At 39.0% G+C, this 24,988-nt stretch overlaps 1 protein-coding gene across 2 annotated transcripts in view; it reads left to right on the top strand.

Annotated features, from left to right (window-relative positions):
* Positions 1–24,988, top strand: part of LOC136864389 (SRSF protein kinase 3) — a 541,887-nt gene that overhangs the window by 435,925 nt on the left and 80,974 nt on the right. For both annotated transcript variants that reach the window (XM_067141325.2, XM_067141324.2), the window contains exons 9-10: positions 7,991–8,115; positions 18,025–18,132. In XM_067141325.2, the coding sequence (XP_066997426.2) occupies positions 7,991–8,115; positions 18,025–18,132 (233 nt within the window). The remainder of the gene's footprint in view (positions 1–7,990; positions 8,116–18,024; positions 18,133–24,988) is intronic.

Genomic DNA, 24,988 nt, shown 5'->3' with positions numbered 1-24,988 from the left:
GGATGTGTAGCCATATTGAAAGAAAAAGAAAAGGAAGTTTGATTAAGTTAGAGAATCTTGCTGCAGAGAATTGGAAATACGCAAAGGAATGAAGGCATAAGAAGTGGTCTCTATGCCATTCATTATGTCATTGTCAGAAGGTACCATAAATGTGTCTTTAATAAATTTCACTATCTTTTTTTATTGACAGAAGAAGAAAACATCTGCAGGTTGCACGTTGCCATTAAGTACACTTGATGGAATTAGCTTCATGATGAATTCAATGCCTTCAGGAACTGTGGAGTTGTATAATTCATCATCTCTATTGGCTGGCTGCTGAGGAAACCACCAAAAGAAGAACTTTAATATGTGCCTGTACAACTGGCCACAGTGCTTGTTCTAGTAAGACCTTCAAATCCCTGTTGGTCACATTAGTATATTTGCTTATAAACCCCTTGATATTCAGTAAATTGACGGTCATATTTGCGGGAAAAATGGCCATTGGGGTCTGATAAAAGGACATACCTATACGAATGGGGTGCATCCATGGCGTAGGAAGAGGAGGAGCTGCCCGGCTGAAGACCCCTTCATTCTTATAGAAACAGTTTAAAAATTTTAAGCAGACTTAAAGCATGAAGAAATAATCCATATCTAGTGTTATGAGCACAACACTGGAAAAAAATTGTGTGTTTCTACCGACAATATCCTCAATGAAGTGTCTCTTTACAGTCCCTGTGGCTATGTTATCTTAATCTGGAACTGAACTTACTGAAATGAAATCCATATTACAGGTGGTGTATAAAACAGAGAATATTTTTTCCCTATGTCTGATTCAGCAAATGTATTCCTTTGCTATCAACTGCAACAAGAGTATTGTTAATTAGATGCAGCATCCCAAATCAAAGACATTGGTTTCCACCCACCCCTTAAAAGGGTACATTGTGGTCATCTCCACCTAGCCGATATATCTGTCATATAATCTTGCTTATTGGGAGCTAAGCCAGCTTACAGGTTTTAGTATCGATCAGTTCAGCTTCGTTGTGAACCCCAGATGAGTATTTAAAAAGTCTGATTTTTTTGCAAAAAGAAATAATAATAATAATAATAATAATAATAATAATAATAATAATAATAATAATAATAATAATAATAATAATAATAATAATGATGATGATAATAATGATAATAATGTTGCCATAGATGCTTTCACAGCACGTACTTATAGACATGATACTGTATAGGCTTTTGGGCTTATGCTGTGTCAAGAAAATAAGGTGAAATTCTTTACGTTTCGCAGAGAACTGTGCTCTGCGTCATCAGAAGAAATCTCAGCTGTCCACAAGAAAGGCTTCTTAAACAATGACTCTTTAAATTTAGACGTTATAGTAGAAGTGGAAATGGTATGTTCATTCGCCACCAGATGGCTCCCAGGACGTGGCACAGCGCTAGTGTTCGAAGCAGAAAATGACCGAACCATCAGAATCAGTCTAAGAGGTTCACACAATATGTGTACGTAACATATGACATTGACAGGTGTATGAACATTGACACAAGCCTGGAATGAAACATCTGGCGATGAGGAATGTACAATTTTCTTTTTGCTATTTTGCTTTACGTCGCACCAACACAGATAGTTCTTATGGCAACGATGGGACGGGAAAGGCCTAGGAATGGGAAGGAAGCGGCCGAGGCCTTAATTAAGGTACAGCCCCAGCATTTGCCTGGTGTGAAAATGGGAAACCACAGAAAACCATCTACAGGGCTGCCGACAGTGGTGTTCGAACCCACTATCTCCCGGATCCGAGTTCACAGCTGCAAGCTCGTAACCGCATGGCCAACTCACCCGGTACGTGCGAATTTGGAAAACACCGAGACGAAATAACAATAGTGAAGGGACAGGGAAGGAAACTACCTACGTAAATTCTTAATGGCTGACAACCAGGTATTACTTAATTGATAGCTGGTGTCCCTGTTGAATAATGACTGTCAACCAGGTATTACTCAATTTGATAGCCAGTGTCCCTGTTAAACTAAAAGGGGGAACCAAGGATGCTGAATTTTGAACCATGAGATTACCTGTAATTAGTACCATAAGGCTATGGACTTACAGTACCTGTGTATAGTATCCGCTACTATGACAGAGGCTCCCCTCTGTCCAGGTTTGGTTGGAACACTGGAACACCCCAAGGAGATAAACAGAGGCTAACCTCACTGGGGTGTTTCAGGATCTGGTTGTGGACATCATCGGTCTGCGTTTCAAGGAAAACCATGGATCTGGGCTTTGCCTGTGATTGGTACTACTATATGAGCGATGCCATGGTTCTGCATTGCCTGTGATTAGTACCCAGTATGTGAGGAACACAACAGGATAGTACAGGTCTTTGTGATTAACACCACTATGTGAGGAACACTAGGGTTTGTGTTGCCTATGAGTGGCACATTATGTGAGAAGCACTAGAGGTCTGCATTACCTGTGTGTAGTACATTACCTGTGAGTAGTACCACAATGTGAGAAACACCGTGCATCTACGTTACTTGTGATTAGTACCGCTACATGAGAAATATCATAGTTCTACTTCACTGGTGATAAGTACCATTATGAGGGGCCGTTGACCTGGATTTTGGACCCCTTGAGACAACAAGCATCGTTAATTCAGGATTGTGGTTTGGAAGAGGTCGGATTCACTGATTGTTTTAAGTTCATAATCATTGTTCATTGTCGTCTTTTTGAATTTTAATCAGTGGATTGATTTTGCAATTATTTCTAACTGTTGATATTGTGAGTTGGATCTGCTGATTATTTTACATTCATATTCATCCATTCATGCTTCATCATAAAGTTTTGAATTCTGGCCAGTGGATGAATTTTGGAATTTTAAATTGTTATTCCATTTAGTCCCATTTTGTACCATTAGGGGCCGATGACCTAGATGTTGTCTGTTAGGTCATCAGCCCAGAGGCTGGTTGGATCCTCAAATAGCACCACCACAGGCTGCAGTTACAGGAAAACCACAAAAACCAATGACAGTACCAAAATGCGGCATACTAGACAAGATGAAGAGTGAGGTAGTTTGCCATTGCTTTCTTCACTGGGCCAGAAAGTGCTGTTTCAGCACGACTAACCCTATGAGCAACACCTTTCATAACACACTGGTTGTACTCTGTCATTCTCAGAACCATCCACACCCCAGGAGCTTCCATATTGTAGCAGCCATGGATAAGGCTGGGACTTCGGTGAAAGCTACACTTTGCTCTGGCCAGCCCCATGAGATGGATGCAAAAGTACTGTATCCATCCCTCCCTTTAAACAACAAGCAGCATGATGTTCATCATCATCATAATCTTTATTGGTCGACATTAATTACTTGATCTAGTGGCAGACGTTTTTCCTCAATGAGAGACCCGACTTCTCTCATGAGTTCCTTGTTCAATATCAGCATTCCCTTCAACTAATCGCTTGCTAACTTTATGGATTATTTTTTGACAAGTGATTTTATTACTTTGTTGAAACTTTCTTTTTTAAACCAGGAGTTGAAAACGTCGAACAGCAAAGAATTGTGAGGATCAATTATCTTCTTAAATTTCATTGCTTTGAGTAGCAATGTATGGTCATGTACTATGGTGTTTCCCTGTCTCATTGCTATAAAATAGTCGCCCACTTCACAGTTTATCATATGCCGCATGTAGTGTGGGTCTGACAAGCACCATTGTTAGAAGGAGGTGTTGCACATTGAGCATTTATCTCCATCTTCGGTTGGGGATGTGAGTGTATGCTAAGTAGCATCTCGCTGCTTCTAAACTAAACCTCAGAAATCCACACTATGGCACTGTTACAGTGGAATTGTAATGCTTATGACAGCATCTTACTGAGCTGCATCAGTTAATATTCATGGTGAATACAGTCTGGATTCCAGAAACCAACCTCAGACCAGGTCGTCATACGGTCTTGAGAAATTTTTGACTATACTCGACAGAACGAAGTTATGCCTACCAGGCTACCAGTGGAGTTGGTATTTTTGTTCGCTATGTCACCTATAGCGAAGAGATTCCCCTAAGAACTCCACTGGAACTCATTGCAGTACGAGTACCGCTGCCTGTCATAGCAACAGTGTGTAATGTGTATTTTCCACCAGGTCAGCCACTAAAAGTCAATGACGTAATTGATCTTATAGATCAGCTCCCACTTCCAATTCCTCTTCTTGGGTGATTTTAATGCCCACAATCCTATATGAGGCTCTGCAGTAACTTGCTCCAGAGGAAGGGAGTTGGAGAGATTAATACGCAAGCTGGATTTATGCATTTTGAATACACGGGAGGGAACGCATTGTAGTCAGTCTCTGCAGCTGAGTGCTCGTTCCTCTGATTCAATGAAATACACATGATGACCTCTATAACAGTGACCATTTCCCAATTATTCTTACTTTTTTGAAACAGGAATCCATCAGTGTTCCTCCCTGATGGATTATTAAACGTGCTGATTGGCCAAAGTTTACATCAGTGGCTGTCTTTAATTATGCAAACAGCCGGAGCATAGATGGTGAAATAACTTATATAACACAAGTTATTCTTGCTGCTGCTGAGGAGTCCATTCCATTCTTTTCAGGGACTCCTCGATGAAAAATCCTTCCTTGATGGAATGAAGAAATTGCAGCAACTATAAGAGAACGACGACGTGCTCATAAATGGTATCATAAGCAGACTACTCTGGCCAGCTTGGTAATATTTAACCCTTGTCTAGTCACGCGAAAATTATTACGTTACTAGTCGCGCACAGAGGTAACCTCCGGGGTTAAAAATGCATCCTTTGAGATGTTGTTTTGGCATGTTCATTTGCAGTATTCTTCAGTATAATTAAAAGAAACGCTTTTAAGCACTTGTAGGTTATTTTTACACAGTTTGTTTGATCTAAAAGCAGAATACTGTAGATCTTAACTATGTCGAATTATTTTATGATATTAAATTCGTGAGACTCTCCATTATCTACGATGATCACATCATATGAAATATGAAATAATATTTTTGTGAAATAAGTTTAGAAGAACAAAACAACAAGGTCATCGACCTTCAAAATTAAAAATTATGCACCAAAGTATAAGGTAATTTACTTATTCGCATACGGATCAAACGTCCAGGCGATGTCACTCGTCAAAACAATGATCCCACACTCACACACAGGATGCACGATCGCGCCAAAATGCTGACAGGACGAGTCCAAATGAACAAGGAGAAAGGTATAGGGATGGGGAGACTCACGGTTCAACTGGGAAGTTCAGTACCATGCAAAATGTAATCGGCCCAGAGGAAATCTCCGTGAGTGACTAACTAAAAGTTAAGAAAATCCGTGCTAAGGCGCAAGTTCTTATTCGACAAAGTAAGAAAAATTCCCAGGAATGGTATGTGTCATCTATAACATCACATACTGTACACCATCATCTCAAGTGTGTACTAAACTTCAACATATTTCTGGAGTACAAGGATCATCCTCAGTACTGGGAGTTTCCATTGCAGGCCACATTGTGACTGATTCACCCTCAGTTGCTAACCATCTTGCAAGCTATTTTGCAGATGTATCTGGTTCCAGGAATTATCATTGTGATTTCTTACCTCTGAAGCGGGAGGCAGAATGTCATCATCTGAGTTTTGCCACTCAAGCTTCAGAGGACTATACTGTGCCCTTTATGTAGTGGGAACTCTGCAGCACCTTGGCACTTTGTAGGGACACGTCTCCCGGACGGGATAATGCCCATAACCAGATGTTGAAACACCTCAGTGAGGATAGTCTTTTCTATCTCCTTGTGGTGTTCAACCGAATCTGGATAGAGGGTGAGTTTCTGTCACAGTGGCGAGAGGGAATAGTAATTCCTCTCCTCAAGCCTGACAAAAATCCTAAGTATGCAGGAAGTTATAGACCTATTTGCCTAACTAATTGTCTATGTAAGCTGTTTGAGGGGATAGTGAATCGCTGACTTGTGTGGTGCCTGGAAAAAAGGGGACTTTTGTCAGAGTACCAATGTGGTTTTCGAGCCACTTGCTTGACCACTGACCATGGTATGCCTGGAGAGTTCTATCCAGGACCAATTTCTCCACAATCAGAATTTGGTGGCTGTTTTCTTTGACTTAGAAAAGACCTATGACACCACAAGGTGATACAACTTCCTATCAGTTCTACATCAGTGGAATTTCCGAGGTAACTTGCCAGTGTTTATAGTGAATTTTTTGTCCTTCATTTATTCCGTGCCCAAATAGGGAGGGTATATTCGCAATACCATGTTCAGGAAAATGGAGTCCCACAGGGATCGGTTCTCAGTGTCACTCTATTTATGATTGCCACGAACGGTATTGTCGCTACTGCTAGTTCAGCAGTAATACTGTCGCTATATGGAGACAATATTTTGCTGCATTATAGTTCGCAAAATATGGCTGTTGCTGAGCAACAATTACAGCAAAAAAAAAAAAAAAAGAAGCAGTGGTGGTATTATATCGTCTTCGGATCGGTCACAGCATAGTAACGCACTCCTACCTACTGAAGCTTGAATGCCCCCCCGGTGTGTACTTGTGGTGGTCATCTAACCATGGTACACATCCTTACAGAGTACGTGAACCTGGCCGATCTCCACCGTAGTCTAAAACTCCCGAGTACCATTTCCGTCATCCTACGAGATGACAAGCAGTCAGCAAACCTCGTCGTCCATTTTATGAGAGATAGCTGCCTTTTTTATTGTGTGTAAAAGTGTATTTTTCTATTTGTCTACTTTAGTTAACTACGCTTTTATCCCATTGGCTCTATTTTACTTTGTGTTTGTGTGTTATTTTAACTTCTAACTTGAATGGTATATATTTGTGTACTTCAAGGCAATGCCTTATTCCATTGTAATCTATATTTTCTATAATTTTATCAGAAAATAAGGCATTGCAAATCAGATCCACTGATTATTTTAATTTCATAACCAATTTTCATCATTCTAGTCAGTGGATATATTTTAAAATTTTCATTATGTCTTTTCATTCCATCTTGTACCATTAGGGGCCGATGACCTAGCTGTTACGCTCCTTGAAACAACAAACATCATCATCATCATCATCATCATCATCATCATCATCAACCTATCCTGTCCATACTGTTCCACCATAACAGCTAAATCTAAGGAAGGAGTTTGTGTTTCTGGTCATTAACAGAATGAAAATAGTTTTGTTCTATTTTCCTGAACAGCTGCAATGACCCTCATCAGAGTGTGTGAATGAGCTGCTGTCTCCTAGAAAAAGAAGAGGAGTATGTTAAAATGCTCTCACTGTTGAAATAAAAGAGATAATTTTAAACTAATAAGCACATACGGTTTTAGTTGTTCCCTAGGGTTGGGAGCGTGTTTAATATAGTGGCGTAACTGCTGGCTTTCTACACAGATGGCCAAGGTTTGATTCCAGGGTTGGAATTTTCACCTGAAAACCATGTAGTATCAGGAAAGGCATCCAGCCTTAAACCCCCAGCCAGAACTCAAAATGAACGAGGTGGCTCCAGCGGCTCTAGAAATACCTGGGATAAGCTGAAGAAAATTTCATTTATAAGAAAATATTTACATTAATATAAGTGAGTTATATGATCATCATTAATATAAATATCAAGTAAAAGGAGAATGGAAATTTATTCTCATTAAAAGTAATTTACTTTTTTATTGCTGTATACTGACATTACTGACACTGCTACATTTTCATTTGTACATGTGTTTATGCATCGTTTCCATTTTCATTTGATAAATAATTTAGTCACATAAAAATACAGACATTATTCTTTTCTTACTTTCTGTTCCTTTTGAGTTTTTTTTTAAAGCTATGTGATTTTGAATGCTGAAATATACAGGCTTTCAAATTTTCATCTACTGCATCTAAACCATATTCAAAATACCTACATTTTCTAAGTATTCATATCAATCTCCGTTATTAGAATTCTAGTATAAATAACTTGTCTACATCTCGGTAACTCAGAGCCCCTCAACAAATATGTCCCCTGTTGTAGGTAAACCAGTCCGTCGTGTGGCTTCCTGTCCAGACGCTAAGCAACTTGTTCACCAGCCTGACCCTGTGCAAGAAGTTTGTGATATAAAAGTAAAGATAGCTGACTTAGGCAATGCATGTTGGACGGTAAGTTAAATGTATTTTCACTATTTATGATTGACCATATGCACAATTTTGTTTCATTCAGGATGAAGAACACAGTTGAAGTTGCTGGCATTGGAGAGTACAGGATAGGAGAATTGGGAGATGTACAGACTATATCAAAAGCATAAAATACTTGACTTATAATTATTATTCAATTACTGGATTAAAAAAAGAAATACTAAAAGTCTTAGGTATTAACTGCCTAATATTGTATATATAGTTTGTACAAAATATCTACTTAATATCCATAGACTTCTCCTTGAATTTATGTTGAGTACACTTTCTAAGGTGATTGAGGAAACTAACATTCTCAATTTGCACTTGTCTGGCGATTAAGACACTGGGTAGCTGGGTAGCTACGAAGGTATGGAAGACTTCGCTTCGGGCTTCTCAGAAGGAAGCAGTGGCAAATGCTGGGGCTGTACCTTAATTAAGGCCATGGCCACTTCCTTCCCATTCGTAGGCCTTTCCTATCCCATCGTCACCATAAGACCTATCTGTGTCGGTGCAACGTAAAGCAAGTTGTAAAACAAAACAAAAACTTATGAGCGCTACTGAATATTTCTCTGAAGATGAAATTTTTACTAATAAATCTGTTTTATCCAACATATACCGTACTTATGAATTCTTTGAATTTAAGCTCAGTAACTGCAGTCACTTAAGTGCGGCCAGTATCCAATATTCAGGAGATAGTGAGTTTGAACCGCACTGTCAGCAGCCCTGAAGATGGTTTTCTGTGATTTACATTCAAATTTAATCAAACAAATCAATCAGTCATCACTGATCATCATTTAGAGCTATTACCCAAATGGCAGATTCTCAATCACACGTTTACCTAGTCTTCTCTTAAATGACTTCAAAGAACTTTAAAATTTATCAAACATATACCTTGATAAATTATTCCAATCCTTAAGTCCTCTTCCTATAAATGAATATTACCCCATTTTGTCCTCTAGAATTCCAGCTTTATCTTCATATTTTGATCTTCTAAAATCTCTACTCAAGCTTATTCATCTACTAATGTCATTCCACGTCATCTCTCCACTTACAGTTCGGAGAAGCTTCTCTCTTTACTCCCAAGTCTTCCTAACACAAAGTTTGCAGCATTTTTGCAACATTACACTTTTGTCAGAAATCACCCAGAACAAATCATGGTGCTTTCCTTTGGATCTTCTCCATTCCCATACCAAGTAATCCTTGTGTGGGTCCCATACACATACACTGGATCTGTACTTTTCTATGCACACCCCTTTACAATCTTACTACAAACCCCAAATACCCTCATAACCTGGGGGACCTCATTCATCATATTTTACCTGGGACAGTCCTGGTTTGCTTTACAGAAAGACTCAGTGTCCCAAAAACATTTTTCAGGACCAGAAAATATCCCGCTTTTTCTTGATCTCAAAAAAAAAAAAAAAAAAAAAAAGTGGGGGGAGTGGCTTTACTTGTGAGTATCCCACTGAATACCAGAGACTACAGCATTCAATCGTGATTATCTCTGAGCATCACCATATTATCTATGTAAAAATATTTGTATGGTGATGTAAGCACCAATGGAGTCTAAACATTTCTTTTGACCATATGTGGCTTCAAACATCGATATTGAGATGTTAGCGCCCTGACCAATATATTCTAGTATCCATGATGTAGTATGTTTGTGAATGGATCATAGTGACAGAGTACTTCCTGTTCCTATCGTGTATGATTCTGTTGTTTATTTTCTAAAGATAGTGGTAAAAAAAAAAAAGTGAACTCGTGTCCTCACCTTGAAGTTATGCAGCTCTTTTCAGGCATAACCCCAATAGAGGTGAAATGCATGTAAACTTTCAACCACATACCAGCCATCCTGCCATTCTTAAATTTTTAGCAGTACCGGGAATCGAACCCGAGCCCTCAAGGACAACAAATAATAACACTAACCATTACACTAAGGAGGTGGACAAGATAGTGGTGATGGTTTGTGACAACATTTTCCTTTATCCATCATAATCGTCATCATCATCATCATCATACGTGTTCCATGAATGATAATATAAAAAGAGAATATCCGTTCATTAAAGGACACTGGGGAAAATGTTGAATGCAAAATGTGTAGCATTAAATTCTGCGTTGGAAATAGTGGATGATCAGACATAACAAACCACATAAAGTTAAAAAAAAAACAGGATAGACTTGTTGTGGAGAGTAGGATGTCAAAAAGCAGTATTAGAGAGCATGTACATATAGAAATTATGGATGAAATGGAAAGACAATAACCAGTAGCACAAGAAGCAACATTTGTCTTCCACACTGCAGTGCATAACAACAGTTCTAAGTCAATGTATTGCACCACAACCATTGTGAATAAACTTGTCAATCAGAAAGTCAGTGTGTTTGCAAAATACTGTAAATATTAATCAGTTGTCACCACCTCATTGCACCTGTCGCAAAATAAAAAATTATTAGCAAACTGGAAGAAGCTATTTTATTTCAGTGGTGATACATGCTTCTAACCACCTGGATGTGAAATCAGTACCCCTGGTCGTTAGTTATTTTCAACCTGGAAAAGATGAGAGGGAGAAAATTTTAGAGTTGGTAAATATAATTGGAGAAACCTCAGATGTGCTTATTTGTTACATGTTGGAGGTTTCAAGAAAGTTTGAACTTCAGGAAAAAGTGATCACCATGCCTGCAAACAACACAAACATAAATTTTGGTGGGAAGAGGAGACAAGGAAAAAAAAATTGTATCACAAGTTTCAACAAAAAACGACAAATGATTTGATTGATACTAGGTGTCCAGCATATCCCCTTCAAACTGGTGCAGACATCCTACCCACTGATATCCAGTCGATTATAAATAAAATCTATCAACACTTGCACATATATTCTGTAAGAGATCAAGCACTGAAATAGTTTTGTGAATTTACACAAACAGAATATAAAATGGATTTAGGACACAGCAAAACAAGCTGGTTGTCTCATTTGCCAGTAGTTCAGAGAATTATTCATGTATTTCCTGCACTGATAACCTATTTCCTTTCCCTTGAAAAATGACTTGTCACCCTTAGGAAATTCTGTGAAAAACCACTTTCTTTATTTTTCTGTATTTTGTTGCCAGCCAGCTAAAATTGTTTTTCGACACCATCACTCTCACTGAAAAATAAGACATTACAAGTACAGAAGTTAAAAGTGAAATTAACAATTTGTTGAACAGATTAAATTTTATAAAAATTAACAGTTTCTCACAGCATTTTTGAGAGATCAGCTGAAGGAACTCTAAAATGAAGATGTTATTTCAGTTTAGGACACTGAGCTCGATAGCTGCAGTCGCTTAATTGCGGCCAGTATCCAGTATTCAGGAGATAGTGGGTTCGAACCCCACTGTCGGCAGCCCTGAAGATGGTTTTCCGTGGTTTCCCATTTTCACACCAGGCAAATGCTGGGGCTGTACCTTAATTAAGGCCACGGCCGCTTCCTTCCCACTCCTAGCTCCTTCCTGTTCCATTGTCGCCATAAGACCTGCCCGTGTCGGAGCGATGTAAAGCAACTTGCAAAATCAGTTTAAGACTTTAACAGTTATGCTGATGATTTCTATCTTCTATAGATTACACTAGCCAACATGATTTTGTGGTAAAATACAAACTATGTTTCTTTTATGGAAATTGATGCCCTGAGTAATTTTTTATCATGTCTATTTTTGACACAATTCTGTTTTGTAGTATCCGCATTCGTAAGATGCAACGATAACAGAAGTTCTCACGCACCTCATTGTGGAATAATAGTATACTGCGCATCAAGGGAAGTAAACACGTGAATATTCCCATGTGTGAAGATGGCAGATCGAGAAGTAAGCGAGGGCCAAAATTCTGGTTTCTGTTTTCTAGAAATTTAGATACACAGTATTAAGAATGCAAGGGAAGTTGGATTGCAAATATGACAGAGTAGAGTTGCTATCTCAGACCAATAGCGGCAACAAAGGGGGCGAGGGGGGGGGGGGGCAGTTGCCCCCCCACTTTGAGGAGAAAAAATTATTCCATTTTAGCCGTCCGAAACTAGGAATATAGGAGTAATTTTTTTTTATAAAAGCACTTTGTACAGCCCTGTTTTCTTTTCAGCTAATTCTTAACTTTATTTTCGTTAATTATTAGCAGAAATACGCACAAAATGTCGCTCGTCACGGCTAACTGATTTGCATAGCGCCACAGCAAGTAGTGGGGACTTTGCATATGGTGTGAGAAAGGGTACCAGGGGTATAATGTTTTGGCAAGATCATGGACACTGAGGTATGATTCACCGACTTGCCGTGCACGTTCGTCCGTCTAGCAGTCTCTTTACTGTCTGTTAGTTTCTTAGTGTATAGGCCTAGTCAAATACTAAATGATTTTAATTGCATAATCACGCCGTACTTCTATTTAATTGTAATAGATGTATATATTGTTCCTTTGGTGAAATTTTTATTGTATAGTCTATTATTGAATCAGAATCTCAAATTATTGCCACACTTAAGTTGGTAAAACATTTACCTCTCTGTGGAAATTAGCTCAGAAAACAAAATGAAATATCCAAACTTCTCATTGGCTATTTGGCCTATTACTCATGACTCATGGACCTGACCTACCAGTACCTAATCAGCCTGGTAAGTAGAGTTATGAAACTGAAAGCAGTTCCTTGCAATAACATTAACTTTGGAGGTTTTTCCCCAGTTTACATGCATACACCATGCCGTCTTCCTCCCTCCCTCCCACCCCCCGCCCCCCTCCCCCTGCCCACTATATCCCACTAACCCACTCCAACAAGTACGCATTTGGTGAGTCTTTTACATTCATTTGTATCTGTGCACGTGTGTTAATGTGAATATAGAAACTGTGTTTCAATTGATCATTATTATTCATGAAACGTTTATATTAGTATTTTAAGGCCATCATGGTTTGTGTATCAAGGGTGCACAGAAGGCAGTGTAAACATAGTCCTCGAAAGATTTTCTGCATTTGTGGAATTTATGTGTTTGATTCTAAGCTGCATCAAATAGACTCATTTGTGAAGAAACTTTATTTTTCTTACTTCCAATAAAAAGTTTGAAATCAAGACAAAATTTTCGCACATCATATTGCATGCAATACCTGTGTCGAGGAAATTCATAACTGATATGAGGGCAAACAAAACGCAATGCCATTTGCCACATCCATGCAATGGTGAGAGCAGAATGATCATTATGACGACTGTTATTTTTGTATTACCAATGTCTTTGGTTACAATAAGAAAAACAAAATGAAATATCCAAACTTCTCATTAGCTATTTGGCCTATTACTCATGACTCATGGACCTGACCTACCAGTACCTAATCAGCCTGGTAAGTAGAGTTATGAAACTGAAAGCAGTTCCTTGCAATCGGACACTGAAGAAATGGATTTTGAGCCACATCAATATGACACACCAACAAACAAATTGAAAAATCCAAAGTAAATGATTTGATAAGGGAATTCGTGTTAACTGAGGAAAAGAATGAATTACTAGGCTCAAGACTATGTGAAAATAATATGTTGGCATCTGGGTTACAGTTTCCTGGTAAAGACATCGTGAGAAAGAATTTCAAAAATGTTATACACAAGAAGATCAAGTTGTACTTTGTAAGGATGTTCAAAATTTTCTGCATCAATTGGGAGAGAAAGAATATGATCCTAGCACCTGGCACATTTTATTGAATCTTTGAAAAGAAGTCTTAAGGCTGTTTAGCTTCACAACAGCAACGTTCTTGCTTCTATACCATTTTCACACTCCACAAAACTGCCTGAAACATAAGAGACATTAAAGTTGGTGCTTGAAAAAATTAAATATCACGAGTATGAGTGGCAAATTTGCTGTGGTTTGAAGGTCATTGCATTGTATCTGGGACAACTATAATGCAACACAAAATTTCCGTGTTTCCTATGTGAATGGGATGGCACGGCATGGAATATACATTGAGATACTGTACATTGGCCTGAAAGGGAGTCGCTTCAACAAGGATCCCAAAAATATCTCGAATGTAGGTCTTACTGACTGTGAAAAGAGTACTTCCACACTTGCACTTCAAATTGGGAATCATGAAACAGTATATTAAGACACTGGACAGAAATAGTCTATGCTTCAAACATTTATGCACAAAATTTTCCACATTATCAGATGCAAAAATAAAAGGAGTATTTGATGGACCACAGATTCGTAAACAGATGATGGACAAAAATTTCACAGAAATGATAACCAAAATTGAGGAAGATGCATGGAACGCATTCAAAGAAGTAGTGACAAAATTCCTTGCAACATCAATGATCCTCCATACAAAGAAATTGTAAGAAACATGTTGGACAAGTTTGACCAACTAGGTTGTAATATGAACCTAAAGCTTCATTTCTTAGCATCACATCTGCACAACTTCCCTCCAAATTTAGGAGCTGCAAGTGAAGAGTAAGGTGAAGGGTTCCACTAGGATATCAAAGATGCAGAATGGGGCTACCATAGACGTTGGGATGTAAATATGATTGTCGATTACTGTTGGTCTATTGCACGCGATGACCATTCCAGAGAGCACTCACGAACTTTAATAAAAATATGCAAATACTATGGGAAACGGAAAAATACAACCGAGTAAATGTGAGTAAGCTTTTAATTTGTGTATCATTTATTTTGCTTGCTAACTTGTTTTGTTTGTATGTTTTATCTCTTCCCTCTGCATGCATAATTCAATCAACACTAAGCATAAAAAAATTTATGTAGCAACAAAATAACATTTTGTACAATTGCCATTTAACCAGATGTGATACAGCAAAACAGAATTCATTTTTTAATTCAGCATGACGAACTTAATAAAATCCACCTACTTTACTTTGTACCGCACAAAATAAAAGCTTTTTTGTAGGCTAGTATTATTGAAAGGAATCAAAGCCATTTATGTTGACACTTGGGCTGCAGTGAGAACTCATTGTAGAATATCAGTTCTTGGTTCAAGGTATCTATAAGGGTTAAACAAAGCTATAATCTTTCACCTTTGTTGTTTATAGTTTACATGGATCATCTAATGGTAGTGTAATGTGTCAGAGAGGGATTCAGTTAGGTGGAATGTAGTAAGGCTATGCTGACAACTTGGTCATAGTGACAGACTGTGCTGAAAGCCTGAAGTCTATAACTTGAAAATAGGTGAAATGAATATGATATGAAAATTAGTCTTCCCAAGACTTAACTGGTGTTAATAGGAAGGTAATGTAAGAGAACTGAATGTCAGGTTGGGAACAGGTCATTATTTAAAGTATTTAAGATGTGTAGTGTTACGTACCTTTTAGTTAGACCAGTTCAAACACGATTTCAAGCGAAGAGGAGAGGAGAATCTCCCTTAATTATAAGGTAGTGAACAATATTTAAGTGACAGGCCAATTAGAGCAGAGGGAAGCGTGCAGGAGGCAATACGCAATTCGTCACAAATACAGCGCGCAGAACACAAAGTGAGGACCTTTCCTAGAGGTATTCCGTGGTAGGAGCATTAGAATTAATATGAAAAGGATGCCAAATAAATAACAAAACCCAAAGGAGGAGGTTTTTAAGAAAGCAAGACATATATTACAACAGCATCAAGAAAAGACTTACAGACATAGTACATAATAATTGAACTCATATCTTTGGCATTTCACAGGTACAAGAATAGTAGAAATTACAGAAGATAAAGTTAAAAAGGACAGTATGTACAATTACATTATAATAGCATACAGATGACTAGATCAAAATTATCACAATGATATCGACATCGTAGGAAGTACGTACCATGAAGATATTTTAGAAAAGGGTGTCCAATTAATTTTTACTCAAGTGGAATGAAACATTCCCTAAGCATTGGGATGCCAAAAGGCAATAACCATATTACCTTTATATTAATCCCCCGAACGGAATTCACTTTGCTTCAAACAGCAAGATTGACACCATTTTAAACAATTGAATGGTAAGAATACCAATCAGATTCGCAGACCACGATTAACCATTTTGTACCATTACAATTTCTCATAAGAAAGAGGAGAATGGGAAGTGATAATGGCAAAACAGAAGAAAAAAGAGAGCAAAGGAAAAGAATTAAAAAAACACAGGCAAGGTATAGTAGAACAGGCAGGGATCAGGCTGCAAAAACCCAGTTCGAAATAACGTTCATTTCAACACATGAGTAAAGTTCCAAGTCACTTATTAGTATGCCAACCATAACTCCCTCATCACTGTTATTAACCTTCACAGAAGTGAGGGTAGTGCTCCATTGCGCAGTTAAGTCCGAAAGGGACCAAGGTTCAAAGTTGATAATCGTAACAAAGTCTACCAGGAGCAAGAAAGGTGTTAACATAGCAGTTCAATGTCTATATGAGCGGAGCGATGAAATATACACAAGGTAAGAAAAAAAACATATATATCGGGAGCACGTAATAGTAGCAGTCCACCTACGAGTACAAAATGAAGTAGACATTATCAATAACTTAAAATACTTAGGGAGCTTCGTTTCTTCTGACAATACCATAAACCAAGAAATAGGTAATAAAATAAAAGCTGCATCAAAATTCTACCACTCTGTTCATCAATTACTTTGGGATGACTCATTTCTCCAAGCTTGCAAGCTCATGCTGTACAAAAAATATATTGTACCAATTCTAACATATGGATTGGAAGCAGCAACATTGACTAGATCTGCACAAAGTCGCCTACAGGCCACTGAAATGAAGTTCCTTCGGTCATGTCTTCAAAAGACAAGGAGAGACAAAATAAGGAATGAAAGTATTCGACAACAACTTGGATTGGATAGGAACCTGTTAGAAACCTTAGAATTAAGCAGATTATGATACTATGGACATATGAGAAGGATGGCTCCAATTAGGACCCCAGGAGCATATTATGAAAGGAATGTTGTTGGTAAGAGGCCCAGACGGAAGCCTTGTGATAGTTGAAAAAAGCAAATTTTCAAAGACCTTGCCAAACGTGATGTAAGTTTGCAGCAAAAGGTAGAACATCAGCTGTGGATGGACAGGACAAACTGGAAGAGGCTCGTAAACACCTGCACCTGGTTTGCTGGAGCAGAAAATCAATGATGATGGAGGATGTGTATTCTGCCAGGATGGTAGTATAGATGATGCTTGTTGTATAAGTGGGCCTAATATCTAAGTCATTGGCCCATTGGTTGTATAGTACAGGAGATTAAATCAGTGTGCAGTAAAACTGATCCAATGAGCTCACAGTTGCAATCAACAGTATTCTGTAAGAAAGAAGTCACCTCCCGAACAAAATTATCTTTACACCGGTCTGTTTTCAGACCAGCTTTACTGTACAGGAGTGAAAGCTGGGTGGACTCAGGGTATCTTATTCCTAAGTTAAAAGTAACAGACGTAAATGTAATGAGAATGATCACTGGTACAAACAGGTGGGCACAATGGCCGAAGGCTACTTGGAATGAGGAGATAGTGGCTACGTTAAGAATGAACTCAATGGACGAAGTGGTATTCATGAACCGGCTTCAGTGGTGGGGTCATGTGAAATGAATGGAGGAGGATTCTTCTCCTCAGAGAATATTGGACTTGATCATGTAGGGTAAGAGAAGTAGAGGGAGACCAAGACAACGATGGTTAGACTCAGTTTGTAATGATTAAAAGATAAGAGGGTTGGAACTAAACGAGGCCACAGAACTAGTTATAAGTAGAGGATTTGGGAGGTGTTCAGTAAATTCACCAAAGTTTGCAGACTGAACAATGAAAAGCAAAACAGTCTATAATGAAGATGTATGATATAGTTAAAATTCTCGACCTAGCCAGCAGTCGAACCTGCCATTTCATTGACCATTCAGCCAAGGAGTTGGGCGTTCATTCTTCTTGTAATTACTTTTAATGCTTACAATGGTGTTTTTCTTTCCAGTATCACCATTTTACTGAAGATATCCAGACTCGACAATATCGCTGCCTGGAAGTGCTCCTTGGGGCTGGATATGGAACACCTGCAGATATATGGAGTACAGCATGTATGGTGAGTATAAGAGCAGATTTATTGATACAGTAAGAGTGATAAGCAAGATGACAGGTCAGGCATACCTTCAGAGCCAAGTATTAAACCAATTGGCCCAGGATGCTAGGTGCTGAGGGCACCCCTACAGCCCAGTCACTTTGACCTTTGATATTAGTCCAGTATTTACAGTACTTTGTTTGAAATCTTCTAATTTCTGAGCATTATCAATGAATGGCATCTCAAATGTGGAGTGCATGCATACACAGGAAATTTTACATTATTATTTGCCGTAACATCACTATCACTTGCATTTACATTGTCCATAATTACCCTTGTACATGAGCCAAAACTGCCAGTTTTCTGCTTCTCCCCCAAGTTGGTTGGTAAATGATTTCACTATCACTGCCCTCACTTTCACTTAAACCCCATTCTAATTCACAATCCAAATCTTTATTTGCCAGTATTAGCTTAATTTCTTCTTATGTAGCACTCTCCAAAACACCCCACTGGTGAGTTACCTTTTTCACTAGCAGTTGGATAGTGCCAAGACACAAAACTTCCTCATAACAGTAAAGTGGGAGTCCAAACCACGTTAAAAATTTTCCACATGAGGCCGAGGTTGTGCATTTGCAAGAGTACATACACCTAAAATCATCTGATCTAGAGAATGAACTGCTACGAGGTATTTGTGAAGGTTAGGGTATGTTGACATACACCGATGACAGGCTGCTGAAGTACCAAGAGCTACATGGCAAATGTCTAGCAGATCTGACCGTGTTAATATTATAAAATATTTTGTATAAGCCTCTTCATTATTCTTATATAATGATTTAAGTCTTCTACATTTCATGCTACTTTATCGCTCATTAAAATAAAACTGTAACATTTAGCACTCGTGTTCATATAAGTTAGTACCGTAAAACGGGCTAACTTTGGCCACTTTTTCGTGTATTTAAAAAAAAAAAAAATGTGAAATATTCCCTCTAATTTTCTGAAAAATATAATATAAATTCTGCCATGTTTGTTCTTCAATTTTAAATATGAACATAACTCAAGAAACAAAGTTTTCTTCGATGTAGTGTTACTTCGGCCACCGTGAATGTTTTTAATAAACCTGCAAAACGCCCAGTATCATCAATCACAAACAAATTAAAACGATTTATGGTGAAACAGATGTATAGTGATCAAATTCACTTCTTCCCCAAAGAAGCAGCTATTTTATTTAGCCTGAGTGTACAAGCATTGTATGATATTACAAATTACATATTACATTGCATAAATATTTGTAATGCTACAAAAGATAATAAATAAAAGGTACGGAAATCATAAAGCCCAATTGTATGGAGAGAAAAAGCGGTCGGAAAAGAAGCCATCTTGTAGACACTCCTCATAATACACTGTCTTCTAAATTAGAAAATATATGGGCCATCATCAGTGGCATATACTAAGGGCTACCAAGGCTATCAGTGAAGCCCAAACCTCAAATGCGAGCGATGGAAATCTAAAGCACATTATATTGTAAGCATCTGACACATTGTTCCATTTGCAAACCTTGAAACCAATGAGAAAACACATCGCACGTATTTCTGAGAACAAGGCTTCGGAGACTGATATTGCAGCCCAGACTCTCGTCCCTTCCCATCGACTCGCCTCACGCGGCTTGCCGCTGTCTGCCTGCAGGTGCGGGGACCGGCGGAGGATAGCTGTGCTAGGCTTCGGTCCGTCAGATCGCCACTGCTAACTATCACCATGCGTTACTCATCGTATATACTTCCTCACCTCATCCTTCTGCCTTAAACCTATAGATAACGGAGTGCTGGTATTTCACTCCCGTTTACTTCTATATCCTTGTAGGAAGACACTGCAAGGCTGCTGTTATAGGAGTAATATAGTTTTCCTTTTATTGGTAGATCTACTAAAGTGAAACGCAATCTTTCAGGTTTAGTGTTCTCTTTTGTTAGTTGGAATCGAACCCGTGATCATGGGTCGGACACCACCACTGATCTTCTGAGGACTGTTGTAAAATTCAACATTGTTATTTGATGATGATGATGATGATATAATAATAATAATAATAATAATAATAATAATAATAATAATAATAATAATAATAATAATAATAATAATGGTGCATGGAATCTACATAGGCTTGGTGGTGACCTAATAAGGATAAAATGAATGGCGAAGACGTCATAAACACCCAGTTCCCAAGCCAGGGGAATTAACAGTATGAGGGGTTGATTCTGAAAATCGAACCGGGGCCGTCGGACCAAAGGCAAGCATTCTATCTATTTAGCCTCAAAGCTGGACTTCAATTTGCTAAACCTTAGGCTACCAACTCAATTGATCTGGTGTTGAGTATTGGCGGTGGCAGAGGCCAGGGCAGTAGCTTGTGAAGCAGCCTTGACAACACAGCGGGCAGCTCCGTTGGCTGTTGGATGCAGCTCAAAATGCTTAAGGCTTGATGTTCCCTAAACCAACTATTGAAAAGGGGTAGCCTAAGTCTAGTGGTAGCCCACGTCTTGATACCAGCATACGCCACTGGCCATCATCAAGTTCTTAAATGTGTATCGTTCATGTCAACTGATATCCGTCTATTTATCATTGAAAATGGAAACTGTCTTTCCCCTCCCTGTTGAGATAAACTTCCCCATTTGTTGTTATTGTGCCTTTATTATTCTCTTCTAAAGCATTCTTGAAGTAAACAGGATTGTAACTACAATATCCGTGGCTGCATAAAGTTTTCCTGTACGTTCTTGTTGTGGCCGAAGTTACCCCGGAAGAGGACAAGTTTTATCACAAAACTATTCCCCGAAAAAACCTATTTGAATAAAATGCATCAAATTGTGTTCATCAGTTACCAGACAAACTTACATTTTGACCCCATAAACCACTGGAATGGAGAATTAAATGCTGGGGGTAGAGAACAGATGGTTTTCTGCTGTTACCAGAGAAGACAATAGTCAGGGCTGCAAAAAAAACAAAAAATAGATTGACTCAACAATGAGCCCGCCAATGTTATTTGGACTACTGAGTGTTGAAAGAGCATTCTATTTTATGTGCATTTTAGTTGTTGCAAGTAGTTCATCTTTTCCAATATAGGAGGCAGGAGAAAATAAGTTGTGCTATTCGTCAGTGGCCGAAGTTACCCTGTATGGCCGAAGTTACCCCACTTTACGGTACTGTTCAAAATTAATTGAAACATAACTTCCTATTTTCTGGATTCTTTTTTTAAATTTTTTCAAACTCTTTCAAGCAGTACCAGTAAGAAAGATAAGAACATGTATTAGCTTTCATTAAAAAGCAGTAGTTGTAATAAACATGGATGCTTGCATTAAATTATGTTATAATAACGTTACTCACTTGACCAAGTTCACCCTAATATAAGTAAATTTAAACTCTGATACAGTTAGTGTAACTGTCAGTCCTAGAGAATATCAGTGGGCCATTTTGAATGGTGCTTATCAACAATTTGCTGGAAGATAAGTCGATACAGACAGGGGCAAAGTGTGGATTTTCATGATTAGTAAGATGAGTTTCAATATTTTTTGACGTGGAGGCATGTAAATTTAATGACACTGAAGGAGATAATTTATGTTGCACCAGAAAGCAAACTGTTGAAATTAATTGCTTTGTTATGTGTCTGTTGCAATCAACTTTTTAAATTTTGCTTTATAGCATCAACACCTGTGACTTCCGGAATTGCCTCCTCTATTGTAGTTCCTTTCCAGATTAATTTAATTTCCACACACCTACTACGCTGGCATAGCAGGGGGAGAGGTGATACTCCCACGTGGCGCGTCCCAGGTGGCGGATAGGGGGGTCCTAACCGGCTTGCCGGTGGACTTGAGGGAAATAAAATACCTCTCATGGACCAAACACACATCCCCTATGCGTGGGGGATGCACATGTAGAATACACCCGCAGTATCCCCTGCCTGTCATGAGAGGCAACTAAAAGGGGCGATCAAGGGATGATTGTCTTAGAACCATGAAACTACGTTTGATTAGTACCATCACGCGGGGAACACCATGGGTCGGCTTTACTTGCGTGTAGTACCACTATATTAGGTACAAAATAGGTTTGTGATTAGTATAAGCAGAGAGTTGGTTCACCTGTGGGTTTCCAGTACCCGTGAGTCGTACCCATGTGAGCAACGCCGCGGGTCTGGGCATTGCCTGTATGTTGTACCACTACATGAGCAACACCGTGGGTCTGCGTTGCCTGTGATTGGTGCCCACTATGTGAGGAACGCCACGGGAATGCTGGCACCCGTGACTAATACACCTAGGTGAGTAGCCTCATTGGTTTGCATTGGCTATGAGTGGCGCCATTGTGTGAGAAACACCATAGGTCTGCGTTACCTGTACAACGTACAATACTTGTGAGTAATACCATCATGTGTGGACCACCGTGAGTCTTCGCTACTTTTGATTAGTACCCCAACATGACAAATACCATGGTTCTACTTTACTAGCAATAAGTACCATTCTGAGGGGCCTTAGACCTGGATGTTGGACCCCTTTAGACATAAAGCATCCTCGATTCAGGATTATGCTTTATAAGTGGTCCCTTGGTCAGTACTACTGTTATTTATCATCTTTTTTTTGAGTTGAATCCACTGTTTTGGGGGGAGGGGGGGGGGGGTTGATGTCCATCCATCCATTCATTCTTCATGACATTTTTTATTTTGGTCAGTGGATGATTTTGAACTTTTTGTTGACATTTCATTTCGTTCCATTAGGGGCCAATGACCTCGATGTTAGGCCCCTTTAAAAAACAAGCAAAAGAAAGATTAAATTAATTTAACAGTTGCTGTGCATTGGTGAAGCATGATATATTTTTAGGGTAGGCTCATTGTCATTGAACCATTTATTTAGCATTAAACAACAAGTGCAATAGCCTTTGTCATATTTCATTAAAATATACACATACACATATACTCCATATAGACTAAACAAGCTTACTACAATGATAAAACTATATACACTGCAAAATATCTTATATGCCAATGGATTCACTTCTGTATCAATATACACTGAGTGGCTAGAAGTCACGGGAAGAGGTGTCCTATTAGAAAATGTGCCATGTATGACCCCTGAGCATTGGGACTAGCTGCGGCGAGCTGAGCAGTCTGTCACAGACACCAGTGTCATGAAGATGGCAACACATAATGAGTTAACCAACTTTGAACGTGGGATGATAATCGGCGCATGACGCATGGGTCATAGCATTGCTGAGATTACACGTGAATACAGGTTTCTGAGGTCAGCAGTGGATCTTCAATATCACAGTGATAATGTTACCACCCGCACAAACCACCGCATGGGAAGACCACAGGTGTTTAACGAACAAACATCACGTTGCCTCCGCGGAACCATACTGGGCACTCGAAGGGCTACTGTGAGTCAGATCACCGCCCAGTTGAATGTTGGGAGTCAGGATCCCATTTCTATCAGGACTGGAAGGAGGCAACTGCACCGTATAGGCTTCACCACGCGACGACCAACTTGTGTCCCTTTGCTGACACCTGGACACAGAGCTCAATGACGTGCATGGGTCCGTGAACGTCGGCAATGGACCATGGAACAGTGGCGACGTGTGGTATTGTCTGATGAATCCTGGTTCCAATTGCATCGAGCTGATGAGCGAGTGAGAGTGTGGCATATGCTCCATGAAGCTATGGATCCTGCGTGTTAACAAGGTTGTGTCCAGGCTGGAGGTGGTTCAGTTCTGGTCTGGGTGGCGTTCTCATGATCGCAATTGGGCCCCATTTTCCTGCTGCAGGGATCATTGATAGATGCACATTATGTGGACATTCTTTCAGACCATCTGCATCCCTTTCTGGCCCTAGAGTACCCTGATGGAGATGTCATGTTTCAACAGCACAATGCACCATGACACCCCTTGTGGTGGCATGCAGGTGGTTGGAGGAGTACTCCAGTGAAGTTACAACCATAGACTGGCCCTCCAGTCAAGCATTTATGGGATGCTATCGATGCTGGTGTACACTCCATGAACCCTGCACTAACTCCACAAGACCAATATTGTGGGTAACAGTGCAAGATGCATGGGTCCAGATCCCTTCAGAACGATTTTAACATCTTGTAGAGTCGATGCCTTGAAGTAATCAGTAACATTTTTCTTCATCATTATTCTGTTCATTATGAACTGTTTAGGCTCCAAACTTATTTCTTATGCCCTCAACCAATACAGGGCGCTGTTTAACAAGATTTGACGCAGCAATAATTGTGTTCTTGTAGAACTGCTAATATGCAACTTGTTACCATACTTTTAGACAAGGGCATTCATAAAAGTATATAAATTATGACTGTTTGTAAGGCTTTATATATGTAGAGGCTTTTTTATAAGAATATCTTAACGACTGTCATCCCTCTCACTCAGTTTTTGATGCATGTACCTACATCTTCCTCACTTTTATAATTTGTAATTTATCTTAAAAAGCTAGAATTAAGAACAACCAGGATCCTGACTTATTATCTTTCAGGTTTGAGATTAAGGCTGAAGATGCCCTTAATAAAAGGGTGAAACATGTCCCTATAATTTACTTCTTGACTTTAATGTACAATTCAATACGGACCGAAATATGAGAATTACAACGTGTACGGTAACATCTGGATATTCCGACCATGACGGCATCAACTCTCAGCTCCAAATCTAAGACCCATTAAATATTTTTCTTTGAAATCGTACAATAACGAATAATCCCCTTGTTTACATAAATTGACTATGTATTGCATTACATCTTCCTGCTGAATTTGTATTAATTCTTCACAGGTTTTTGCTCGCTTGGTAAGCCATGGCCCTTCGGGGCTGTTGCACCATGGAATTGGGTTTTATTAATAGGTTTTACAGT

Source organism: Anabrus simplex, chromosome 2, assembly GCF_040414725.1.
Source record: "Anabrus simplex isolate iqAnaSimp1 chromosome 2, ASM4041472v1, whole genome shotgun sequence".
Lineage (NCBI taxonomy): Eukaryota > Metazoa > Arthropoda > Insecta > Orthoptera > Tettigoniidae > Anabrus > Anabrus simplex.
The sequence above is the reverse complement of the archived record's forward strand: the minus strand, read 5'-3'. Positions and strand labels throughout refer to the sequence as shown.